Below are 27334 nucleotides of genomic sequence, written 5' to 3' on the forward strand. Positions count from 1 at the left end.
AAGAATAACGCCGCTCAGTTTTCGAGCAGTTTAAGTTTAGCGGATAAAGCTGTTTCGGTAACATGTTTTTTTCTTCTTTCTTTTTACGCGCTTGTGTTGCCTGTTCTGTTTTATTAAGTTTTCTAAATTAGGTAAATTTGCTTACAGTTATACGTTTACGGTTTGAAGCTCTTGTTTTTACTGCAGAAAGAGGGTAATGTTACTATATTTTTTTTGGTATATATAATACGTAGCATTGTAACAATATTTTTCAGCCATTACTTTCTAAACACTTTAAATAAAAGACTCATACAGATGTACAATAGATTAAAAAAATCAGAGACCCTAAAAGGATCTGCACGAAAAAGTATTTTATTATATTTGTGTTAGTTCAAAATTTCTAATTTAAAAGTACTGTCAAGCAAACATTTCACTTAAATTTTTTTAAATGTTGTACAAGGAATCAAAAAATAATAATCTTTATTCATATAAATAAAAATTCACGTTTTTATGACCAGATACACCTATATATGGCATACGAACCATAATCAATTTACTAAGACATTGCCTTGCAAAAAAACCTAAAACGTCAGATCTCTGTAATATGATAAGGACTATGAAATTAACGCGTCGCCATGCCTTATTCCGCGTTTACGGATATTTAGCTGTATCAGGTATTCTAATGATTTTTATTTTGAACGCATGCAAGGAATTCTTATAAAATGTTCATAGCATTTTAACTATAAATAAAAAGTTTAGGATCTACCGTTGCTCGCATCTGGGAACAACTACTATTCCTATTGTGTCTTCTAAATTTTATTTCTTAAACTTTGCTGCCGTTTAAAGATGATGAGACATACGAGTATGAATTTAATTAAAACTTATCTAACTTTTAATATTTAATTTTTTTCTTACAAAAACTACGTGTTTATCGAAACTACGTTTTATCGACACGCTAAAAACCTTATTTTTTTTAAAGTATATTTATAATAAAATATTTTTAATTTAAGGTTTTTTTACAGATTTCTTTGTGTTCGTAATTTTCACGTCGTTTGCGTCAGTGGCGACCATGTTGTAACACTGTCAGTCATAAACTAATATAATTCACTTACTAGGTCACCTGTACTCGCATGTCACGCTAATCACCGGCGCAAGTTGTTCATAATGTGGGCACTTGTAAGGATTTTAAGTTTAGGATTTTTTTCAACAATGCTTTTAATTTAAGCATATTAGCTTTAGAATAACAGTTTCCATGCATTTTAATGAGTACACGCAGGACTTAGGGCCGGTTTCAACGATTGTGAATAAAGTTATCCTGCAAATAAGTCTCGAATAGATTTGAACAGCAGGAGGTAGAATTAGTTATCAGAACATGTTCCTCACCAATTAATAAACTACCACTTTTGGATTTATATTTGTGAATAGAAATGTCTCATAAATATAGTGGAATTCGATGGTAAAAAAGAGTAATAAACCAAAGACTTTTATCTGTTGGATACCGTCATACGTCAAATTGCGTTATGCACAACCAGTGAAACAGGGCCTTATTCATGTAATCTAAATAATATTACTATTAGAAATATGAAAAGTTTGTGTACTGAATCACGATAGAGGAGCTAAAATAGTCTACAGAAAGTCTTTTGTGCAGATAGAATCTGGAAGACAAAAGTCTGGAATAATACCCACTAAGCCATATATATCATTTAATTCAATCTCCAATAATAATCCCGGTCCTGTTGAATATCAATTGCATCTCACAAACAAATCATTTATATATTTTATTTTATTTACCAAATAACCAATAATGTAACTTATATGTTACAAACAGCATTAAAAGACCACGCAGGTTCATGACAATGCTATTGAGTAACCAACGAGACAACAAATATAAAACAATCACACATTTACAAACCCTCCTATTAGAAGCTAGCTGGGACTGAACAAATCAAACAAAAAGATGCACACAATCAAATATATCAGAGCTATTAAGACACAATTGTAGAGAGAGTGACTTTTAAGTTTACTTTTTAAATTAATTAGCGTAATACTTTCAATCAATTCAGACGGTAGATCAAACACAAAACGGTATTAAAAACATACATTTCTTTTTTAAGTGAACGAAGTCACAGGCAACTAGTAGTAGAATATAAATACTACGAAAAAGTCTGATATCAAAGTAGGTACAATTAACGAAGCGGTATTGAGATGAGTCCATTTTGAAAACGATAACATTAAAATAAAATTATAGTTGTATCGTGAGCCTGCCTTAATTACGAATCTTTTATTCCTCCGTCCGATTTCTTTATTTTACGGCTGGACAACAAATTAATATGTAAATAAGGATGGCCGGTGGTCTGTCGATGACTTCACTTGTCGATAAAATATAATCGACAACTCTCGGCTGATAACGAACGGAACTACTTAGTGTTTTGATTTTAATAATTAAATATTCCGTTTACGATTTTATTGTTGATTTCTGTTTTAAACATGGTTTTAAACAGTGTTAGCCATATAACAACCATCATTTCAAGTTTAATGTGTGGTTAATATTCTAAAACGTTAAAACTATCAATTATGAGTTATATTTTGCCGCATCGTGTGCTTAATAAAATATACGATCTAAAAAGTAGACACATGAAGAACACAAAATATAGTCATACTAATTGAAGTAAGTTGATCGATGAACATATATAGGTATTAGTTAGGTATTTATGTCAGAAAAATTGCATCTTCTGCGTCTTTTTTAATGTAACTTAACTATGATACATAGAAATGTAAACTTGTATTATTTTTAAAAAAAAAAATACAATAAGGTATTTTATGTAGCAGCATAGTGTTAGTATCAATAAACTATTTTATTAGTTATCGATATTTGACAGTTTACGAGACATCCCTAAAACCTGCGGTTTAACAAAGAAGCGATAGATGGCGCCAGGGGTCGGCGTTCTTTGCTTCGTCACGGAAACAGACAATAAAATAATTGCCGAACGTTAGAGTTAATAGAGACGTTACGTTAAATGGTGTGCGCGTTTTAATAATTTTCGATTCGTGACGTTTGTACTCGATATCGTCTTTCAAGTGTTAGGCGCGCAATTAAAATCTTTTTTTCTAATTGTTATTTTTTAATTGCAAGGGCTTATCTCGTGTCTTTGTTATTTGCCAGATTTCGTAACGTCAGATTCGATATACACTGATTGTTTTTTTTCTTCTTTTTTTTTTTTTGATTACACGTTACATCATTCAGCCTAGTCATGGATATTTTAGTCGGTTATGTTATTAAATGGGAAAACGGTTTTGGACTTACACTTTTTAACTTTGTGTAATTATTTATTAGCTAGCACTCGATTCTCTACCGAAGTCTAGGTGTTATCTATATTTATTTATCTATACAAATAAATAAAATTGGAGTGCCTATTTGTAATATTAAAATAACCGCTTTTTACCAAATGTATGTGTATTTATTTATACACGGTACATACCAAAATAACATTTTTTGCAATTTTTGTCTGTCTGTCTGTTTGTTATGGCTATTTTCTGAAATGGCTGGACCGATTTTGACGGGACATTCACTGGCAGATAGCTGATATAATAAGGAGTCAATTAATTATTTTATAATTCTGCGAACTGAAAAATATTTTTTTTTTTTGTTAAATTCCACGCGGATGATGTCACGGGCATAGCTAGTTCCCATATATCTATAACTTACTATTTACATGTACCTTGAAAAAAGTATGTAGGTATCTATATTTATATCAGTCGGTAGTTAATTAAAATGGCTGCGGTACTTTGTTGAATATTTTAGAACCAGACAATCGTGTGTGTAAGTTAAACATATTTATTTATTGTCTTTTTAATAACGCGAAATATATTATATTTATCAATGAATCAATGATATTTACTATAATACCCGTCCCGTGAGTTTCAGGCAGGCGTGTATTAGAATGTGTACAGTTGAGTTAATATTCAATCACTCACACACTTCAGCCTATCGCAGTCCGCTGCTGGTCATAGGTCGCCACAAGTTCGAGCCAAAAATGGCGTGAACTGATTTGTTTTACCACAGTCACCACTCTGGGCAGGCGGGTTGGTGACCGCAGGTCTGGCTTTGTCACCTGTGTATTTCAAAGCCAGCAGTTGGATCCCGCCATCGGTCGGTTTTTTAAGTTCCAAGATGGTAGTGGAACTGTGTTATCCCTTAGTTGCCTCTTACGATACACAAGGGAAAGGAGGGGGAGGCTATATTCTTTACTGTCGTAACCACACAGGTGAAGTAAGTTCTTTGTATGTTGCAAAACATTTGTTTTAATTATAGTTTTATTAGAACTCGGCGATAGACACATCTTCGAATAAAAGGTTTTTTCAATTTTGAAATTTATTTATTAGTTAATATACAGCATTGATTAAGCTAATATTGCGAATGCTGCATTGTTATCGTGAAAGAAAATGTCTACGACATGAAAGACCGCTATGTTAGCTATTCGCCTCTAGATGGCGCTACGTGCATGCATTCTTAATAACCCATGCCTAAACTCACTCTATACATGTGTGATTTTTCAACGAGAAATCCTATTAAAATTTCTATAAACCTCCGATGAAGTTTCGAGTGTGAATTTTTTATCAAAAGAAAAAAAAACTTACATATTTTAAGGTCGCCGATGCACTATTAAAGGAATTAATGCGAGCTTTATGTTAAAAGTGTATAAATAATTGCATTCGATTGCAGCATGCATCTCGCCGGGCGTCGCCCCGTTCGTCGTTCGCGCCAAATAGCTAATTCGCGCGGTAAACATACGCGCCATAAGTCATATTAACGTACCAAGGCGGAGCCGACCGCGGGCCGCCGTCTCGCTCTAACGAACTAGAGAAACCCGACTGTTTGTTTTTCCTTTTACTTCCTTTGAAATCTTATTTTGAATTTTATACCTATAGGGGCGTGGATGCGATGTTGCATATTGCGCTCTCTCCTGCGCCGTCTCATTCTAACTTTTTGTGATTTTAATTCGCAGAACGGCATCGAGACGTGATTCGAGTCCATAGAACTTTTTTATTGCGAATGTTCGAAATTCGTTGGAAGTGAAGACGGGATTTCGATAGTCTTGTGCAGTATCGACTCGACTCAAACATCGCTTTTATCCCGTTCTTCCGTATCCGACGTTCGTTGAATATCTCTCAACGGACCGAGTTCGTTCAATGATGCATATTTCGATTTCCGAAATTGAATACGAAATTTTCAGTAAAAATCCCATGTCACGTAACCAAACAATATAAAAATATTGTTTGGTACTTAATGGAAAAACTTACATTAGTAAAATTTTATACCTATGAGTAAACGAAACGACAGTTATTTTTTTTTTTTTTTTTCTTAATATAACAGCAAAATACGTTTTACATCATCAACGTTTATTAGACGTAACTAATAAATAAATATTTGCGTTTTAAAAAAAAGTAATTATTAGGTTACGAACAAAATTTTGATATAAGTGAAGGTACTGTTAAGAGGTTACAATTAATAGTTTGAAAGCAGTATTATTTAGCTGTGCTGTGATCTTCTGTAAGGTTGAGGTATTTCCCCAGTCGGGCTGCTCCAGATTTTGAGCAGGATGTTTCCTGCTGTGCCCTACCTCAGTTTCAAAGCATTAAACGTAAACTCGTCTAAAAAACATATTAAATGCGTCGTTAAAGCTTCTCGTGGAAGTCGATCCCTTAACCTACTTCATTTAGCTGCGAAGGAGTAAAAAACGTTTGTTTTTTTCAAACCAGATTACGTTAGTCATAGGAGCCGCCGATGTTTCAATATTTGTATTCTCTGTTGACACGCAAACCGTCTTAACCGTGCAAACAAAAGGGTTCACTAATGCCCTTTTTACCACAAAAAGCTTGGACAAACATTGGGGCAAACACCGACCGACACGCGGAACCCGAGTGAATGATCAGTCATAAATAACGTCTTGTTTTTCCTGAATCATAGACGACGGCAGATTATATGAAATAAATTGCTGATCTAAAGAGGTTATAGTATCTACGATCTCTTTTGATATCGTTATAAACTTATTCAAAATAAAACGAGCTTTTAATAACGACTTTCAATGAAAGAAATTATAGTTATTTTATTGAAGGCTATAATTTATTCCATAAAATACAAAATCATTAATCACGCGCCATACAATCGGTCTCAACATGATAAATTCAATCAACGTTTTTTTCCCCCAATCTATCCACCGTATATCTTTATAATCTGCGCTCTTAAGAACCATAGCTAATTGATTATAAAAAAAAGTATGTTTACAATCAGGGTTTAATCGAAAGCGAATTCTAAATTTAAAACAATCGTTTCGTGGCGTTCGAGGTGCGCGGACGCGGGAGCAAATCCATTAGCGATTAACGAGCGATCGGGCGGGCACTAAATTAAAATAAATATTTGCCGGCAGCGCCTGCGCACAAAGCGACGCCGCTTTCATGTGCGCCGACACAGGTGCCGCCCGCTGTACTGTCGCGCACATCGCACAAGTATTATCTTACCTCTTGTGGTCCTATTTATGCTATCAGCTAGATACGTCCCTATACTGTTCAATTACTCTTCGTTTTAGATATTCCATTGATTTATTTAAATGATAGCAAATTAACAAGTCTTGAATATATTCTAGATCGTATGAGTCTATTTAAAAATGGAACAAGATAAAAGTATGTATAACGATAAAACCTTAAAAGTACAATAAATATTACTTATAAGTTATAATCTCCCTCCTGGTGATTTCATCTAGAATTGATTTTCTATATTATTTTTCTATATTATACTTTATTTACTTTTTTGGTTACTAATCTATTTTAGGTTTTATAGCTGTCAGTCATTAACTTTGAACATTGTATCTAAAACAAGAAAAAGAAAAATTGAAAGTTTTCGAGTAAACAAGTTATAACTAAATTTACAAAAACTCATCAGTTCAGTAAAATACAGATTTAGGATATTCTCAATAAACATATCATTTGTTATTAAACCTCTGAATCAACACCATTACTTATTTTTTATTGTGTTGTGCTACATTTAAAACCTCTGTGCATATTATCTAAATTTATAAAAGAGTACACAAGTGTCTTGAGATAATCTCACAAATAACACTTCTGTAACAACTTGTACTGAACATAATTGCCGAGGTGAGTATCGATATCGTATTAACGATTCACATGCGCCAACATAGCCAACGCATTACAATAAATCATATTACGTTTTACAACTGTCATTCGGTTTTACGATGGCGCCGTTTCTGCTTTTTAAATTTACAGGAGTTGCAATTTTTTTTTGACGTTCAATCACTTTTTTATATTCATTTTATTTAAAATATTATGTCACAAATATGCAATTATAAGGCCGAATAAATTCCTGCCAGTTTGTTGCTGTCAAAATTAAAAATTAAAAAAAAGGCGCAATTGATTGACGTTTAGCGACAATTGTGCCAAATATTTTTATTACATTTTCTTCTCAAAAAATAATAAACATGGCTCTTATCCTATTTGACATATATTATTATTTAAAGAACTCTAGTAGAGAGAACCGTTTGATATTGTTTACTGTTTTCGTAAATATCAATAGATAATCCGAAACCACAGACACCAGGAAGCTTAAAGTAGTCACCGATACTTAACGTAATACGTTAGAGCAAATACAGCGACCATTAAAACCTCTTTTTTCTTTTTTAAAACAACACATCGACATCCGATATCTTAAGACAGTATTATGTCTTATGATATATCTTACTCTGACGTCCAACCTGCTTACAGGCTTCATTTAAATTACCACAGATAAATAAATCAATTGAAGATGACATAAATCTGTAATGGCGATACATAAATTTTAGGCTACTGTTGTTTTAAGTCTTTATTAATTCCATTCCGGTAAAATTGTAGAAATGTGATAATAATTATTATAATGCTATTAAACTAACAAATAAGGCTTATTAACAAGAGTTGCTAGATAAAAACCTATAGAATACCCATTGCTTCTAAAGCTTAGGTATGTAATTTATATTAATAAGAAATCAACAATTATACACAAAATAATTAGGTAAAATTTAATTTATTACAAAATGGTCTGCTTTAAGTCTTTACTCTTGAAATATTTAACAACTTCCTTTGATTCCAATTGAAATTTTTTGTTTATAGGAACACTATAGCAAACTTAAAAAAAATATCTTTTCTATTACTTGTATCTTTTATTTAATACTAGCTGTACCCTACGAGCGTTACTACGCTTTTTTTATTATTTTTGGTAGTACCAACTCAGAAACCTTTGTGGGTTCATGTGCAACATATTGCTAAAGATCGTGACATGATCAAATGCATAGTTAACGATTCTATAAAGGACATATATTATTAATTCATGTTTTTCTTTTTTGCACTAAATAGTAGTAGAAACTAAAGCTTTAATTTAGTGTTTTTTGCAAAATAAACTAACAAGTTTACCAATTGATTTCATGAAGTAAAACCAAAATAATTAAAGACCATCAAACGTCTTGGAAGCGATTGTAAAATGTAAGTCTTTTTGTACTTTTTATTTATTTAAGAATTTAAATTACATTTTCAGAGGCTAGAAGCCTTACACTTGGAAACTATCTAAAAGTACCTTTAAAATGTAATGCGAATGTGATGTAATAACTAGGTTTTAGGTAAGTAACTTGAATAAAAAAAAAGTTAAGTATTCCAATGTCATATAGGAAAGAAGTGTATTCATTTGTGACAAAAAATTTAACCAAAGGAAATCCGATAGATAATAAACAATGTGTTTACATTTCTACTTCGAAACAAAAATTTAAATTAACGATTTGTAACCTTAGTGTAGGAAAAATTTACAACAGGTTTTTGTCTGAAACTGGTCTAAGATGAATCAATTTCTAAATTTAACTAAATGTTGACCTACTTGATTGCTTTCAATAGAACCCACATCGAGTAGAAATAGCAGTTGCTGGATAAGTAGAAACTATGCTCATGTTAATAAGATTGAATACCAATGTCAAAACCTAGGGTAGAATTGATCATAGCTAAGTAAAATATCATCCAACTGCTGGCTTTGAAATACACAGGCCGAAGACGGGAAGCAGCGTTTTCGGTGCGACAAAGCCAGGCCTGCGGTCACCAACCCGCCTCTGCCCAGCGTGGTGACTAAGGGCAAGACACATGAGTTCACGCCATTTTTGGCGCGAACTTGTGGATGCCTATGTCCAGCAGTGGACTGCAGATAGGCTGAAGTGATGATGATGCTGGTAGTAAAATATTAGATAAAGTTTTAGAAAATAATAATGACGTTATTATAATTTTTGTAAACATTTTTGATGTTATAAGCCTATATTTATTCCAAAGAAAACTTTAGCCAATTAAAAAAGTTTCTACGAGAATACTTAGTTTCAATTACATCATACTTATTTATAGAGTAATAACGCCATTGCTAGACGATATATAGACACCTACTACAGATTTTAAGTTAAACCTCCAGAATCAAAACTACATTCAATTTAGGGCAGCAAATTTTGCATAATGGTGGAACAAGTATACACCGACAACAAACATATACAGATTTGATTTTAAATATATTTGAAACCTTTTTTGAAACTCAAAATAAATCTAAATTAAATAGGTAAGCTAAAAAATGAAGTCTGCCACCCTAAGTAAGGCGTACTCTATTTGCCTAACTAAAGTGTAGGGTAGCACATTTTTGGGGTGTCATAAATATTCATAAGTTCATCAAGGGTTCATTAGATACTATCTAAATTAATTATGTACACACCTAACCGTATTATGTACAGTTAGAACTGTGTAATTATAACTTGTATATACTTTGCTTGAAAAAATGCAAACTGAACGAAACCAACATTATGAAGAGAATAATTACTATTAAAGTTTTTGTCTTACGATGTTTGTCAGGTTTATTGAGTATCTACTGCTTACGCTAAGACTTTTGAATCAGAAGGTTAGTGAGGCATACTAACCTTTGTGATGTTATACAGCCTTCTTTACTATTTTTCGTGGTGTTAAACAATATAAGATAAATCTATCTTAGCTTCAATTGGGTTTATACAAATTCTAAACTATCTAATGCAAAAGGAATTCTTTAGAATCATTTCCCAATATCTCGTCACTAGCGACCTCTGCCCGTCCATATTTTTTACACGGTAAGTAATCACCAACATATCATATACTAAAACCTTCTCCGAAACACGCTGCATCTTCTGGTATAAGTATTCTGATCTGTATAACCGAACATAAAAACCGGCTCTCCATTAACTAGTATAAGATTGCATTCAAACTAACAAACCAATTCTTCTTCTTTGTTACATGGATGTAGAATTCATAAATAATTATTGAAAAAAATATACAAAATATATGTAATTTTTATTGCTTGTAATTACGATTACTAACACTTAATTTACGAAATAGAGACAACCTTGTTAAATTCATTTGTGTGAAGTCTGAGTTTTTTTTCCGAAAACACTCCTGAATAAAAAACATTTAATCAGTTATTAATTAATATTCATTTTTAACTTCTTATTTATTTGCAAATGTATCTTTCGTTACATAAGTAATTACACTTTACATCACTCATTATCATCATCACTTCAGCCTATCGCATTCCACTGCTGGACACAGGCCTTCAAAAGTTCGCGCCAAAAATCGCACCGAAGACGCTGCTGCCCGTCTTCGGCCTGTGTATATCAAAGCCAGCAGTTGGATGGCTATCCCGCCATCGGTCGGCTTTTTGAGTTCCAAGGTGGTAGTGGAACTGTGTTATCCCTTAGTCGCCTCTACACCCACGGGAAGAGAGGGGGTAGCTATATTCTTCACTGCCGTAGCCACACAGCAATTATACTTTTAAACACCTTAAAAAAAGGAGAAGTTTCTCATTTTTCATTTTTTTTAACTTGTATTTTCACGTAATCATTTACATCCAGTACCGATTCTGATGATTCTTTTTGTAAAGTTAGTACTCGTCGTGTGGCTCCAAAAACATTTAAATAAGATCTGATGAGTGGTTTTTGAGTTATTTCGAGTAATCCGTTTTTTAAGTCGTTTTATCGACAGTGAAAATTTTCTAAGTCTACTCAAATTTTTTATGAAATCTTCTTTAGGGCAGGTATAACGCTGTTATAAAATAGAACAGATGGCAGCCCTGTTCGTGTGCCAGTTTGTTAGAACTGCTAAAAAAGCTAAAGCTAGCGTTATTCACAAACGGGTGCTTGACACTATTATCATATGTAGAATAAAAATAAGTATTACGATGTGGTTGGTGTGTTTGAAGACCTATTGGTAATAAACCACACGCCTTAACTTTAACAGAGTTGAAAAAAAGAAAAGAGATAAACATAAGTACCTATCATAACTAAATGGAACATATATAATTATTATTAAAAAAAATCCTATTACTGACCCGATATTTACATATTTACACAAAGGATTCTCAATTAGACTTTATTTTTTTTATGTGTGTTCTCATAATTTTTTATTTTGATTTCAACGATTCTTTTTTTAATCGAAAGCTTGTGCTAGTCATGTGGTCCCATTAAGTAACACATGAAAACACCATATTATCAGTTTTATCTTTAATGACATAAAATATATCTTAAGACTAATATCTAAATTTACACCAAAACTAGCTGCACGGACAGACTTCGTTCTGTCAAAAGTTAATGGTAATTTTTTTTTACTATTAAAACCTTCCGTGAGCCTTAAGGAACATTGGTCGCTATTCTCGAGTTATGCGCTTAGCAACATTAATTTTATTTATATAGTCTTACCAATGCCAAATGCATAAAGATAAAAAAAATCCAAAAAACAATGCTAACGCCCCATCTTCTGTTATGAAAAAATAAGAAATTTAATTCACATTTTCCTTAGTGCAGTTTTCTGACTATGAGTATCCTTTGACAGCGTTTGAAAGTTAAAGACTTTAAGACTTCAAAGATTTAATTAGGTCACAGCATTACCTCTACAATCGATTAGAATGGATATTTTCTCTAAGGGCCATTTCTTAGGAGAGATAAGATCGTTATTACCTAATGTATGGAAAATGATTAATAGTTTTATTAAATAATTTTAACTGTTCATAAGCTTAATGTAATTGGCAACAACTATAAAATTAAATGATTTTTTTTTCTTATTACAGCCTATACAGTCCACTGCTGGACATATGCCTCTACAAGTTTACGCTAAAAATAGCGTAAACTCATGTGTTTTGCCCATAGTCACCACGCTGGGCAGGCGGGTTAGTGACCGCAGGGCTGGCTTTGTCGCACCGAAGACACTGCTGCCCTCCTCGGCCTGTGTATTTCAAAGCCAGCAGTTGGATGGTTGATTGATTTGTGTTAAGACTAAAATTATCGTTTCAAAATGTTTGATAGAAAGTATCTACAGAGTACCAACTAGACTCAATAAAACATCTTAGAAATATTCCCAAAGCTAGCGAACACTGTAACTTTTCTACTCCTAAACGGACATCCGTTTTCTCAGACAAAAAGACTAAAGAGGATAAGATTAAGCTTGATTTCCGAATATTCACATAACATGTATTTTCATTACGATTTTTTACTTCACAGGCGAATACGACTACTTTTCTTTTAAGAATTGCTAGAAGTTTTTGAAGTATTTTCAGTATTGTCAGCAGTAATTTTCGGTATAATTATTTGTTATTACCTCTGTCAAGGTAACGTCAAACAATGACCAAATCCTGAACATCTTGAAAATTAGTTTACACTAGCAAGCATCATCGTACTTGCAGTCGTGAATCGCAATCGAGGTCAATGGATGGCAAATGAAATTCTGAATTCGTGTGAAGCGAGCCTTTTAGTAGAACAGAAGTGTTAATGTTTGCTCGGGAGGCAAACACGCCGAACAAACAGCCTTTGCGGCATGAAATTGAAAAAAAACGTCAGCAAAAGTGAATTATTTTTGTATATATTCTTACAATTCTATCTGTGATTTTCGATTTTTGAATTTGCTTCTTTTATTCATAAATTTGTTTGTTAAAATTGTTATTATTTATTATTATTCGATTTGCACAGATTTTTTATTTTAAAAATTTGTTATATGTTATTAATACACAACTGTAGTTATATGATTGTATGTTTTTTTACATCTAATTTTAAGAACATATTATGATAAACACAATTTCTTATTAAATAAATTATTATGCTATTTTTAAAATTACTGTGACTTTTCTTCTCAACTATAATACGTTTTTATTGAATTGTAATAAAAAACAAATATATATATATTACAGTAATTTGCTTATCAAAGCTAATAAATCTTGTTTTTCTTTAACGTTTAGACATTTCTAAAAACGAATCTTATCTCTAGTTAAGGTGCACAAGAATGCAAAGTTTTGAAATAACTCAGGCATAGGTTACTACGAAGTGACAAATGGTTTTTTTAAAATGTAAATTTCTAAAATGACACAAAATTTTACTTAGCAATCACTTGTATTTGCATAAAGTTAAAAGAAAACACAGATGACGCAATGACAAACAAACGTGTAGTTGTGTGTCATTAAAACAACTCTGTTATTTCTTTGATAGCAGCTTGAAGTGCAGATGTAAACAGTTTAAGAAGTGGCATTACTACGTATCCACAAGTGTCGGAAGCGGATTTCCACTTTGAAATCGGTTAAAAACAAATGTTCACATTTCATCTAAATTACACTCACAAAGCGACGTACTTAATACCCTTTCTACTTCGTATTAATATCGGCAAAAGAGAAAAGGGACTAAGAGTCGCAGAAGTCTTTAAACTATTAAAACAAACTTACACTTGAGTACTATTACGAAACGTAGACAATCCACCGACAGAGGCCGAACAATTTTTGCATAAAGCGTTCCATTTTACGCTTCCAATTTTCAATGCATTAAAACGCATTAAAATGTGGAACAGGAATTCATAAAGACGGTGGCGCCGCCATCAGCAATTAGAAGTAACATCAAACTATCGTAGACCAATTATAGTGATCCCTCTCAAAGTACAAAGAATTCCACGTTAGGGGTCCTCGTGTATCTGTTATAATAATGTGCCGGTGATTTTATACTTGAGTGATGATGCTTTAAGCGGCCCCGGTAAAAGGCTTTTTATAGTTTTATACCTTCATTCGAGATAGAACCGTTGTAGAGCTGTTGAGCCGTCTCTATTAATAAATGTTTGATGTGTCTCTACGAGTTTAATCGCCGAACCGGTTGAGAGTTCATGGAGATCAGAAATTGGAACAGGAAACGTTTAAAATTTCGTGATCCACTTGTTATAATATCTAGCATTAAGTTGTTTGAAGGATGTCCGGACTTACTTCTATTAACTTATAGTAAGCCAATCAAATAATGATTAGACTATCGAAGAATTGTATTAGGTATAATGTAAGAAAATGTTACACACAAAAAAAGTGTTTGTTTCATTCATTCATTCATTTTCATTCATTCGTTCTTCATTGGCTAGTTTCACATTGCTAACTTCTTCTTCTTTGACTAGCTAACTTCAAGGTGTCGGTTTTTTTCGTGATGTTGCGCGAGCGCATCGTAAAAGCTTACTTTCATAATTTTTCCCTAAAGCGCCAAAATAAAGTATAACTTCAAAAATTTAATTCATAAAATCTAAAAATCTGGTTTATATTGATTAATTTTATATTTGAAATAATTAGGTACGACCCCAACAGGATTTACTATAGGATATTACAATAGGATATTATTTAGGGGTCTGGAAATACACATTATACACAAGCACAAACACCCAGATCATGTCAACCACCTGTATAAATAATACAAATGTTAGTCGATCCGATCGAATTTGCGACTCTCAGCGCAACAAGCCGATGCTGTAACGGCCTGTAACGGCCTGTAACGTGCCGTCAAATAATAATGATTTCAGCATATCAACATTTTTAAACAAGTTAGGCTTCGACGCTTGTAAATCCGCAGCGCTGCATACACCCAGCGTACTTATTGCGTAGTCTTCTTTCCTACGGTAAGAAATCGTATAACAAGGTTACCCAAACGACGCATACATTCCGATTGGTATTAATTATATTATCATATATATCATTTTATATGAGTATAATTGTGTTTGCTTGCAAACGAAAAAAAAACCGGCTTCAATTACATCGACGTGTAATACAACGTAGTTCGACAAAAAAATAGTCAAGTAACTACGCGTTATCAAAGATTACTCAAAAAGTAGTTATCAGATCTCGATAAAATTTTTAAGTGACCACACGATAAACATCAGCTATAGATTAAATTAAAAATTATCAAAATCGGTACACCCAGTAAAAAGTTATTGCGGATTTTCGAGGGTTTCCCTCGATTTCTCTGGGATCCCATCATCAGTGTCTAGTTTCTTTATCATGGTATCAAACTAGGGATATCTTCTTTCCAATAAAAAAAGAATTATCAAAATCGGTACATCCAGTAGAAATTTATGCGGTATAATACAACGTAGATCGACGAAAAAAGCGTCAAGTAAAAACGCATTATTAGATATAACTCGAAAAGTAGTTTTTAGATCTCAAATAAATTTAAATGGGACTAATTGGCACACACTACCTTTCGATTAAAAAAAAATTATTGAAATCGGTCCACACGGTCAAAAGTTCTGATGTAACATACATAAAAAAAAACAGTCGAATTGAGAACCTCCTCCTTTTTTGGAAGTCGGTTAAAAAGAAGGTAAATGAGAAGACGCGATTCACTAGATAGTAAGCGATAACCGCTATCTATTGGTAGGTGGAATTTAGAAATTATTATTTATATATCTTAAGTATTATAATTACTGTCATGTCATAACTGTCTCGACCGTCTCTAGTATGTCTATTGTGGTTTAGCAACACTACATTTTTAAACGATTCTTGTACAAAAAAAAGCGAAATATTTTCAACGATTAATATTCTACGAACGAAAGATTATTTACTATCTTAGGATAGTGCGAATCGTTTTCTAGGAACTTGTAAAAAGTTGTCCATTTATGTCGTATAGCTAAGGCGGGCTTTATTTTTATTTATTTTTTCTTACTACCAGCTCGCAGTGTCTGATTCGTAGGCATTTTACGGCGTCTTTAATGTCATTGTGATGCTATTTAACGAACTCTATTAAGTTAATTCGCTTAATTGCTGAAGTGAGAACTTCGCTTCTTGCTCAAAAACGAATATAGGATCTTTTTTGTCGCAAACTCATTTCTCGTAACTCATGTTTTGAGGTTTGTTTTTTTCTTTTTGACTTGACGTTCTTTTTAAAATCATAAATGTCTGACAGTTTTTATCTATTAAAGGATGTAGATGTTGTGATTTGGTTTACGTTAAATATTTTAGGCATCAAACAGTTTCAAGATTTCAGTTACTATATGTGACATATAAGTGTTTAACTGTCATGTTATTTTTCGAATGGAATAAAAAAAATTCTATATGATATTATATATATTTTCTAGATTATTAAACAAGATAATTTAAGAAAAATTATCTTCTTTTTAGGTTGCCAAGGCCAAATGAGCACAGATGATTTGATCAATGTCACGTAGAAAAGTTATTTAGAACCAACAATTTTGACATTGACATATTTTAAATTAATGCCACCAATGCTTGCACACGCTAAAAGTTTCAAAGTATAAACAGAAAAAAAGTTAAAGACTTTTGTACTGATAATAGGTTAACATGCCACAAAAATAAGTAAAGAGGAGTAATATAGAGATTCGATGCGTAGAGACAATTTTGTTGTCATTAAAATTATATCCCTTAAGGTCATAATAACAGTAATGATTTTAAAAAAAAACTGAACTACAGTTAACATTACCTACAAACATAGTCACTGATACAAACTATCTAGTATAAAATAATCGTAAAATTTAAAAGACCGTTTTAAAATATTATTTATTATTAATGAGTAAATTTAAAAGTTAAATATTTTAAATGTCAACATGAATACAGCTAAAGCAGACGTGTTGATACTCATTTGATAGCAGCTGCAGTTATTGATGTGAAATAAGAATATTAATTATAGCTTTAATTAAAATATATAATTTAATGGGACCACCGCGGTAGCGTTTATGTTTATTGACTAGAACTTGTTGCTTCTTGTAGGTACTTAAAGTTCAAAATAGGTTTTATATAATTGCGTGTATCCTGATTTGAAACTCCTTTTATTCTTGCCCATGAAAGAGGTTTTATTACATGAGGAAGAATACATTTAGTCCTACTTTAACGTTTATAAATAAGAAATTAAAAAATAAAAATAAAAAGTGAGGTAATTTATCTGTCAATGTCAAAAGACGAATGTTCAGAAAGAACAGTTAAATGGATAGCCCAGTATGGTTTCTATAGACGACTAGACGAGTAATGTTATTAGTAACTCACGCTGGCTACTAAGGGCGATTAAAGATATTGAATGTTTTGATCGAACAATTTTAACTCAAGTTAATTATATCGATGTAGGTACTAAAATATTATTAAATTTTGTTTTTAAATTTACACGATAGTTTTGAGCAAAAAATCTTATTATTTTGTAATAAAATATTGAATCTCTACAGACAAAGTTGTCTATAAGGCCTGTATCATCCACAATCGGATCAATAGTGGCCAATCAATTACTTCCCCATGGCCCATGGGACATATTATGTTTGATGTTGTCCTAACAGGGCACGCGTCCATTTCTATGTATTGATCAAAAGAATACTAAATGTAACATGTTTAATATAATAGTTAAAAGGTTTTTTTTTTATATAAACATAGCAGGGATGTATTTTTTAAAAGAAATTTTTATTTATTTATGCGTATTTAGTTATAGAATAAAAATCTATAAATATTGCCAACACATAAAAAGTAGTCATCATTAAAATAAAATTAATTTATTTAATAAGTTAGACTATAGGTAAAAGTTTATGTTAGAAGTAAAAGTAATGTAACAGAATACATACATATGTATATGTCAACCAATCTATATATACGTATCTTAACTCAAAATAAGTTAAACTATAAAAACTATATTATAATTCTTTACGAAACCAATCAATGTACAACAGATCAGACAGTCCCTGGAAACACCCGAAGTAGTCGCGAAAGCGGGGTGCAGAGTGAGTGAGTCTCGTTAGAATATACCTAAGTACTATATCTAACTACTAATTAGGAATAACTAAATATCTACTTTATATTTTCAAAACAGTTGGTGGTCCGTGGCAAAACATAAATTTCACAAATTGTATCTTCACTAAAAGGTAAAGAGCTACTGCTTAAGATGCACCGCATTGCATAGATAAAGTGTTAGTATTAGATTAATAATATAGTATTGAATATATTTATATGAACGACTAAAGAGAATATATTTTAAAAAGTATAAATAAAAAATTATAATGACAGGCAGTACAACTTAACTAACCTATTGATACTTTTCAGTTTATACATTTCTAAGGGTAATAAAAAACAGTTGTAGATAATGAAAATGTATTAAATAATTCAGAGTAGGGCCGTAATTGTGTAAAAATGTTGTCACCGCATAGTTACAATCGAAAGTTATGTCTTCGAGGAAATGCGAGACTCACACTCTAAGATGGCGCGGTATCCGAGGCACGGTCGCTACACCCATACAGCACATAGTTCTCCACATATCTCAACCGTTTCTTATACTTACTGTATTTCCTTTTTTAAAAATCTGATATAATTGGATTTCAGTCTTTAACTCGATTTAGTGTGATAGCTTGTGTTGCTTGGGTGATTAATCTGTTAGTTTTTTTGTTTTTTTTTAGTAAAATTCATTGCTATGAGACGATGACATTTTTATATGACTAGGTTGGCAAACAAGCGTACGGTCCACATGATGATAAGCGGTTACGGAAGCCTACAGACGCCTGCAAAACCAGAAAAAGCTCTAGCCATCTTTCTCACCACTGGGACACACTAATTGAGAGCCGTATTATTTAGCTGTGATCTTCTGAGAAGTTTAGGTTCTTCCCCAGACGGGCTACTTCAGATTTGGAGTAGGATATACCCTGCTGAGACCTACCTCAATATATGATGCAGTTTCGCCTGTGTTAATGACTGTTACTCTCTATGTCTTGATACAGTCTGCATCCCAATGCTGGGCATAGGCCTCTTTCTCCATATTGGAGGACGTTTATTGATACATCGTTGACATTTTACGATTAGTGTTATTTAAGACTTGTAGGTACTTTTTTTGACTTGTTGTGATAAAAAGATTTTCCAATACAAATTTGATTTCCAGTTTGGTATGATTAAAAATACCTTTGTAGGGACCAATAAAATAATAACTACAATATGTAGACGAGGCGCGCCGTTATCATAGCAACTGGTTGATAGTTTAGCAGTCGGCGGACTTAAATGATAATATTTGTGGGCCATATACGTGTTTGTCGGGCTTGGACATTTGTGTTTGTGTGTTATTTTTGTTTCCGGACGGTTAATGCATCTAAGACCGTGTTATTTCTTTAAACGATCGTGTAGGTACTATATAATAACGTTTAATAAATTGAAATATCTACCTATATTTTCAGATTTAGGTCATCGTTATAAAATACTAAAGTCAATGTAAAAAATTATAATTTTTTGCTCTTGATTATGACGTAAAAACATATTTTATAGACAATAAATTATATTTAGCGTTGTTCGTAATTTAAATTGAGTTAAAAAAAGGTTCGTAGCCATATGGTCACGAATTAATTTTACAACTAAAATTAAAAAAAAAAAATACAAATTAGGCGTTTTGAAATAACATTAGAAGTGGATGATGGTGGCAATAAACAAACAGACGGAAACGTCGACAGCTGCCTAACGACATATCATTATTTATATGGTAATTATCTTGCTTGTTAGTTTTGTCAAGAAACCCGTAATCATAACGTAATTAAGTCCGTTTTTACGCCAATTTCGGGAGATTTTTTTCTAAATGACTTTCAATTGAAAATGAACTTTGTTTTAATTGTAATTTGGGTGGTTTTTCGATTGTGTCTAGTTACAAACACACGGGTTTTGTTCAATATAATTAGTATACGAACACCTCTGAATTATGACTGGCGCCCTCGGCTGTCTGGAGGTGTCTTTACCTTGGTCGTATTATAAAAGATACGAAGAAATCTACAGGTAATCATATAATAGTGGATGATATCTTGAGATATCATGGAATTATCAGACAACTGTCCTGGTAAAGTGGCGATGAATAGTCGCTGATTCGATTTTCGTTCAGTGCGAACAATAATTTGGTAATTTGTCGATCTGTTCTCTACAGCACTTTGGATATTACGTAAAGTTGTTTTCTGGCTGTCACCATAACGTGGTAGTAAAATGATCAACCAACACTCGGTACAGCAGTGTAGTGAACTATGAAAACTATGAAATGATGAAAACTAAATAATTGTGTTTGCTCGCAAACGAAAAAAAAACCGACTTCAATTACATCGAAGAGTAATACAACGTAGAACGACGAAAAAATAATCAAGTAACTACGCGTTATCAAAGATTACTCAAAAAGTAGTTATCAGATCTCAATAAAATTTATATAAACCCACATGATAAACATCAGCTTTTGATTAAATTAAAAATTATCAAAATCGGTACACCCAGTAAAAAGTTATTGCGGATTTTCGAGAGTTTCCCTCGATTTCTCTGGGATTCCATCACCAGATCCTGGTTTCCTTATCATGGTACAAAACTAGGGATATCCCCTTTCCAACAAAAAAAGAATTATCAAAATCGGTACATCCAGTAAAAAGTTATGCGGTATAATAAAACGTAGGTCGACGAAAAAAGCGTCAAGTAAAAACGCATTATTAGATATAACTCGAAAAGTAGTTCTTAGATCTCAAATAAATTTAAATGGGACCAATTGGCACACACCACCTTTCGATTAAAACAAAATTTGTCGAAATCGGTCTACCCGGTCAAAAGTTCTGATGTAACATACATAAAAAAAAAAAAAAAAAAAAATACAGTCGAATTGAGAACCTCCTCCTTTTTTGGAAGTCGGTTAAAAAATGATGAACTATGAAAGAGTGGAACTCTCTACCAGCGGCTGTGTTTCCAGAAAACTATAATCTGGGGATTTTAAAGTCGCGAGAGAATCGGTTACTTCTAGGTAAGCGTGCTCCATCTTAGACCGCATTTTCACTTATCATCAGGTGAAATAGTAGTCAAATGCAAGCCTATCATTGTATAAAAAAAGTAGTGTAAGCTAAAACTCCAGTTTTTTTTTTTTTTTAAATCAATCCAAAACATTCGAAGGTAAGCATTTGAACACATCTCAGATTTAAATTATTTGTGATGCTTATTTGTTCATTTCCGGCATTTGGCATTCCGGCGGTTAGGGGAGTGTGAGGAACAATGTGTAAAGTCCTTCATCCACCATCGCAAAGGGAGGATCCTCCGACCACACGGGTGTTGTGACTGGTGGGCTACTGCCCCCGACGGTTCTTGTATATATTCTCAATCTTCGAATAACTTTAATATTGCGATGTATGATATGTCAGTTCTTAGTTCGTATGTTGCGAGGTAGATGTCGCTACAAGCACAAATGAGCAATTAAGGTTAAGAAACTAAAGGACTTTAGGAGGAGGAAGGAAATTTTTATTTTCCCTCAATATCTACACATATTATATTGGTTATAATCATGTCAGAATGACAAAAAGGATTTCGATGAAATTTGGCACAGATATAATTGGATTAGTTAAGATTATTATTGATGTGAAAACTTCATTAGCCGCTTTGGGTACTCTATGATAGGGGAAAATTTTATATGTTCGCGTCACCGACATGCTCATAACTGGCGCATACGCAGTGACCATGTGCTGTGCGCGTTTGACGCTTTTTGGATGGTTGAAATCTCGTACGTTCGCGTGATCGACATGCTTAGTATATCTGTAGCTATACAGCTGACGTATTGTGCATCATTAGTGTAGTTATAATAAGTTAAATTGAATGGATTTAGTGCTCAATGTGTATATACTGTGCATTGTTGAAATAGTGTTTACTTTGGATTATTATTTGAATTATTGATAATTGTTCGTTTGCACTTCTATCGGAAGTCTCTATAACTCCCAATTTTTTTGTTAATCCCTGTAAACGGTTTCAGTAGCATAAATTTTGTCGCAAACGAAATATCGACTACAAGACGCCTACATTCACCCTATAATATCCCACTGTTGGGCATAGGCCTCTTCATGTAGGAGAAGGATTGGAGCTTAATCCACCACGCTGCTCCACTACGGGTTGGCGGATATCATCACTACTATGCCGACGACAGACGGCTTAACGTGCTCTTCGAGGCACGGTTGGGAGACACAAAAGAACAGACATCCAAACTGAAAAGAAAAATTTGTACCAATACAAGTATCTATTCCAAGCGGTGAACGAACCCGCAAACCGTTGGTGTTTTAGGAGACTACTCGCACCACTACACCAGAGCGGTTGTTACGACTGCTAAAAGCATGTTAATATATTTGTTTTATATTTAATCTAGCTGTTATTATATTAAACATATTATTTTAAAAGTATAAAAAACAATTTCCCCGCAGAACGAAGATAATAACACAATAAAACGATCACAATGCATATCATACAAATCTGCACTCAGCCATTTACACACAGATTAAAAATGTATTTTACAGATAATAACCGTTATGGCGGTGATTTATAACTTATTTGCACTTTTATGCATAATTATGACATCGTTTATACCGTATTTGGTCAAAATTAATTATTTGGAATTATAAGAGATATGATATCTAATACGTATGTTAATTATGTTTTTTATACATAATTGTTTACTTAGAACGTACCACTATTTACTGCGACAGTTTTTATATAAAAAAAGTTTTGTATTATATTAAGAAAAAAATTGTTTTTATATGTATTTTTTTCAAATCATTTTATAATAATTATTATTACGATTCAACCTGCATTATACTATTGCCTATATATATTCCCTTTAGATTACCATGAGATTTGATCGCTATCAAGTCCTTACGATAACAACCGGGACCGTCAGCTTAACGTGTTCTCCTAGGCACAGTGGGGAGGCCCATAAGGATAGACAATCAGATTAGAAATAAATATTTGTAAACTCAAATATAGTGCTTAGGTACCAACTCGTCCACCCATCAATCCTCATTGAACTGTTACACAATATTTCATTAACCTAATCAATATTTAAATTAATATTTATTTGATCAGGTACCTAATCAAAATAATAAGTTTCTGGTATTTTTTCTCTCACTAGCCTCTAGACACATTCCTTTTAAATAAATAAAATAAATTAACACCGTCGATATTAAAACTCAGCTACACAGCTTCATTGTTACTGAAATGATACACAAACATACATTTTGATTTGACTTATTTTTTAAAATTATTATACATAGGTATATAATATGCAGATATATATAATTGATTGAAATTCTTTTATAAGATTTATTCTTTAAATGGTATGAGATGGAGAGATTAATGGCGCATAGTTTATTATTTATTTCTTTATTTAGTCTTCAGCCGTTGTTTATAATGCTATTCTGTAGATTAGATAAGTGGATAAGATTTCAATGCATATTTTTTTTTATATCACTAGTTCGGCAAACAAGCGTACGGCTCACCTGATGGTAAGAGATTATCGTAGCTTATAGACGCCTGCAACACCAGAAGCATCGCAAGCGCGTTGCCGACCCAATCCCCAATCCCCCCAGGAGCTCTGGTCACCTTACTCACCAACAGAAACACAATACTGCTTAAAAACAGTATTATTTAGCTGCGATCTTCTGTAAGGTCGAGGTACTACCCCAGTCGGGCTGCTCCATATTAAAATGCATCATTACAGCCTATACAGTCCACTGCTGGACATAGGCCTCCACAAGTTTACGTCAAAAATAACGTGAACTCATGTGTTTTGCCCATAGTCACCACGCTGGGCAGGCGGGTTGGTGACCGCAGTTACTGGCTTTGTCGCACCAAAGACGCTGCTGCCCGTCTTCGGCCTGTGTATTTCAAAGCCAGCAGTTGGATGGTTATCCCGCCATCGGTCGGCTTCTTAAGTTCCAAGGTGGTTGTGGAACCTTGTTATCCCTTAGTCGCCGCTTACGACACCCACGGGAAGAGAGGGGGTGGCTATATTCTTTAGTGCCGTAGCCACACAGCACAGCATTATATATTTTAAAATGACTATCTCAAAAGTTTTTTTTGTTCATTCGGATTGATTTTTATGAATAACTAGTTTTTACTCGCGGCTTCGCTCGCTTTGAATTTTTTTACTAAAAATTAGAATATGTTACTTCTAATACCTCCAAGAATATGTGTACGAAGTTTCATGATGATCGGCTAAGTAGTTTTCGCGTAAAAACGCAATAAACAAACTTAAATTCACATTTATAATATTAGTAAAGTTAAGTACAGGCACTAGGCTCTAATACCTATTGCCTTCATTGCGAAACTAATTAGTTTTTTTTTTTTATGTACCTACCAATTCTGGGGTCGTCGAGTATTTAGAAAACTTTTTTGTCCAAGTATTTTACTTTAGAAAGACGCCGTTGCACTTATTACTCACAATGTAATTTCGTAAATAGTAATTTCTGTATTCTTTTAATATATAAAATTTTCGTGTCGCGATGTTTGTTACCGAGGTCCCACGAAACGGCTGGACCGATTTTTATGGAATTTTGTGTGCATGCCGGTAGGTTTGAGAAGCGGCCAACATTTATTTTTCATACCCCTAAATGATAAGGGTGACTAACCCCTTATTATTATTATTTTTGTCAATTTTTTATGTTTACTTATTATGGTGATGCAGCTCTAAATTTCTATCCCTTTACCATCAACCAGTTTTTTTTTAAATAGCGTTTAGTATTTATATATTTTAATGTAGCCTTAGCTTCTGCAGCTAGCTGAAACAGATACCTTACTAGAGCAAGGTTTTTGTACATACGTTATGAACGTACATAATTATACGAGCGGTGAAAAAAATTTTAACTCTCAAAATAATAAAAACAATGGCAACTTTGTTATTCTGCAACAACAAAAGCAGGCAGTTTTACGCTCTTGCTATAAAACAGACAAACCATAGTTTGTTACATTTTACTACTTGGTAACTAACGGTTCTCCTATCTACGTTTTCTATAATTTAACGCTGATTTTATTTACTACAGATAGATTTTAGAGTTTTGTGTCAGTAATCTATTGCTAGGAAGCTAATCCGCCAACCCGCAGTGAGGCAAAGCGGTAGATCAAACATCGATATTTCTCCTACACGGAGAAAGAGGCCAATGCCTAACAGTGAGATGTTACAGGCTGAATTGTAAGAGTAATTGTGAAAACCGGTAGATGATCGATTTTAAAATTTTAAATAAAAATGTTACAGAATATATGATGGTACCTAAGCTGTTATAAAAGTCATACCAGGAACGTTAAGTACGTAATAATTACAAGATTATGTTTAAATAATAGTTTACTACCTTTTTTTATCGATAAAACGATTTTTGTACGAAAAAAGTAGTTTGTCTTACTTTCGTTTTTTTTTTAATTTTTATATATGTATATTTTTTATATATATTTATTACCTGGGTAATAATACTTCAGCGTATTAAAAGTTTTACTAAAAACATTCTTGAAAAACCGAGTTTCCTATTAAAATTTATGAGAAATTTATGGGTCTTGAAGATCACAGTATCCTCCGATTCACCGTAATATTTGTTTGTGTATATTCTCACCCATAACAAAAATTACATGGGTGAATAATCTCCAAAGGCGCGCCCACTTACCGGTAGGTAAGGTTAAAAAATAAAATGTAATAGGAGGTTCGACCATAAATAATAGAATCATTAACATCTGCCGCTATGATTTCGACCATAAACTTTTTTGGCGGCAAAAAAACTTCTCTGTTTAAGGCTAGTTGTGTACTGGAAACTTTATCTTAGCACATTAAATCTTTTGTTTTTCAGTAGTGACATCATCATTATATAATTACATCCATTAACTAATTATTTTAGATATATTTTAATTCGAAGAAAATGTTTATAATATGGCGATATATATTATTAAATATCATATGAAAAATAATTTTCAATGAACAATGCTTTTCGATGAATTACGAACCAAATCTTAAAATATTCAACACAAAATATCAATAAAATAATTATATTGTTTTAAAAAAAAGCAGGCGATATAGCACTATATGTTAACGCAAGCCGTGGTCTACCGGTCTTCGAGGCTAGTTAGGAACGTCGTTAGAGGACGTGTTATGACGGTTATTTTGTTTTTTTTTTCTATTTAAAATTTAAGGGCAGCTTTGTATTTCTGTTTGATTAGGCTGTTCGTGAAGCCTTTACCTTATTCATACATATTCCGATATAATTTCACCTATCTTCGTATTTACATTTAAATTTTGTAGTAATACTTTTTGGATGTAAGAAAATTTTGTAATAAAAAAAAATGAAAAGTCTACTAACCAAATGATCTGAGTGGGGGTCTCTTGGCGCACTAGGCGACGTATTGGGCCACAGCAACTTTGACAACATCCGTTGACTTTGGCTATAGATGAGCTCCTACGAAGGAGAAAAATGAACTTTAGTATGTAATGAACAAGGCAAGTACGCCTGAGACCGAATGTAAATTGTCTGTTGGGCACATCTAGGAAAAAAAAAAACAGTGATTTCTATTGACGTTCAATAAAAATCTTTCGGTACAGATATATTATGGTTAGTGGTTCTGAAAACTTCCAGTTACTTGAATTGTTCGTTGAAATCCTGCATAAATTTTGTTGTATTAATGAAACTATTTCATCATATATCCTTTAAGATTTTAATTATGATTTAAAAAATAGCATATATGTAGTCGGTATATACTAATACATATTTATATTAAATAAAGTATATATTACAGCAGTAAAATATAAATAATTTGAAGCATTAAATAAAATAGGCACAGTAGGTACATTGCAACTACGAAATGTTTAAGATAACAAAAATCAGAATACGCAATGAAATAATAAGAAAAGTTGATGGCAAAAGTTAGCAAATTGACGCATACTTTATCGATGAATGAAAAGTGAGATTATTAGAGATAATAATACGTTTTACGAGGCCTGCGCCTGCGCCCCCGGCGGTTCAGACTTGATATTCTCGCCAGGGCTAACAAACTGTTGACTCGAGATACACGTACTAATTTTACTTAAAAATTTTAAGAACAACGTATCAGAATAACGTCGAACTATTTACCTAGATTTTTATTATTGCTCTATGTAAAACAGTAAACTTTAGAAGTAAGCTCGTAAGCGCACTCTAAATTTATATCATACAAACAAGACTTCTCAAGTTTTAAAAAATGAGCAAACTTTCATTGTTTGCTATGTCCATTACTCTTCATTCACAG

At 32.7% G+C, this 27334-nt stretch overlaps 1 protein-coding gene across 1 annotated transcript in view; it reads right to left on the bottom strand.

The window, feature by feature from the left end:
* Nucleotides 1-27334, bottom strand: part of LOC123663519 (T-box transcription factor TBX3) — a 124226-nt gene that overhangs the window by 14012 nt on the left and 82880 nt on the right. Inside the window, exon 5 of the mRNA XM_045598195.1 lies at nucleotides 26413-26508. Within this exon, the coding sequence (XP_045454151.1) occupies nucleotides 26413-26508 (96 nt within the window). The remainder of the gene's footprint in view (nucleotides 1-26412; nucleotides 26509-27334) is intronic.

This window comes from Melitaea cinxia, chromosome 20 (assembly GCF_905220565.1).
Source record: "Melitaea cinxia chromosome 20, ilMelCinx1.1, whole genome shotgun sequence".
Taxonomy (NCBI): Eukaryota; Metazoa; Arthropoda; class Insecta; order Lepidoptera; family Nymphalidae; genus Melitaea; species Melitaea cinxia.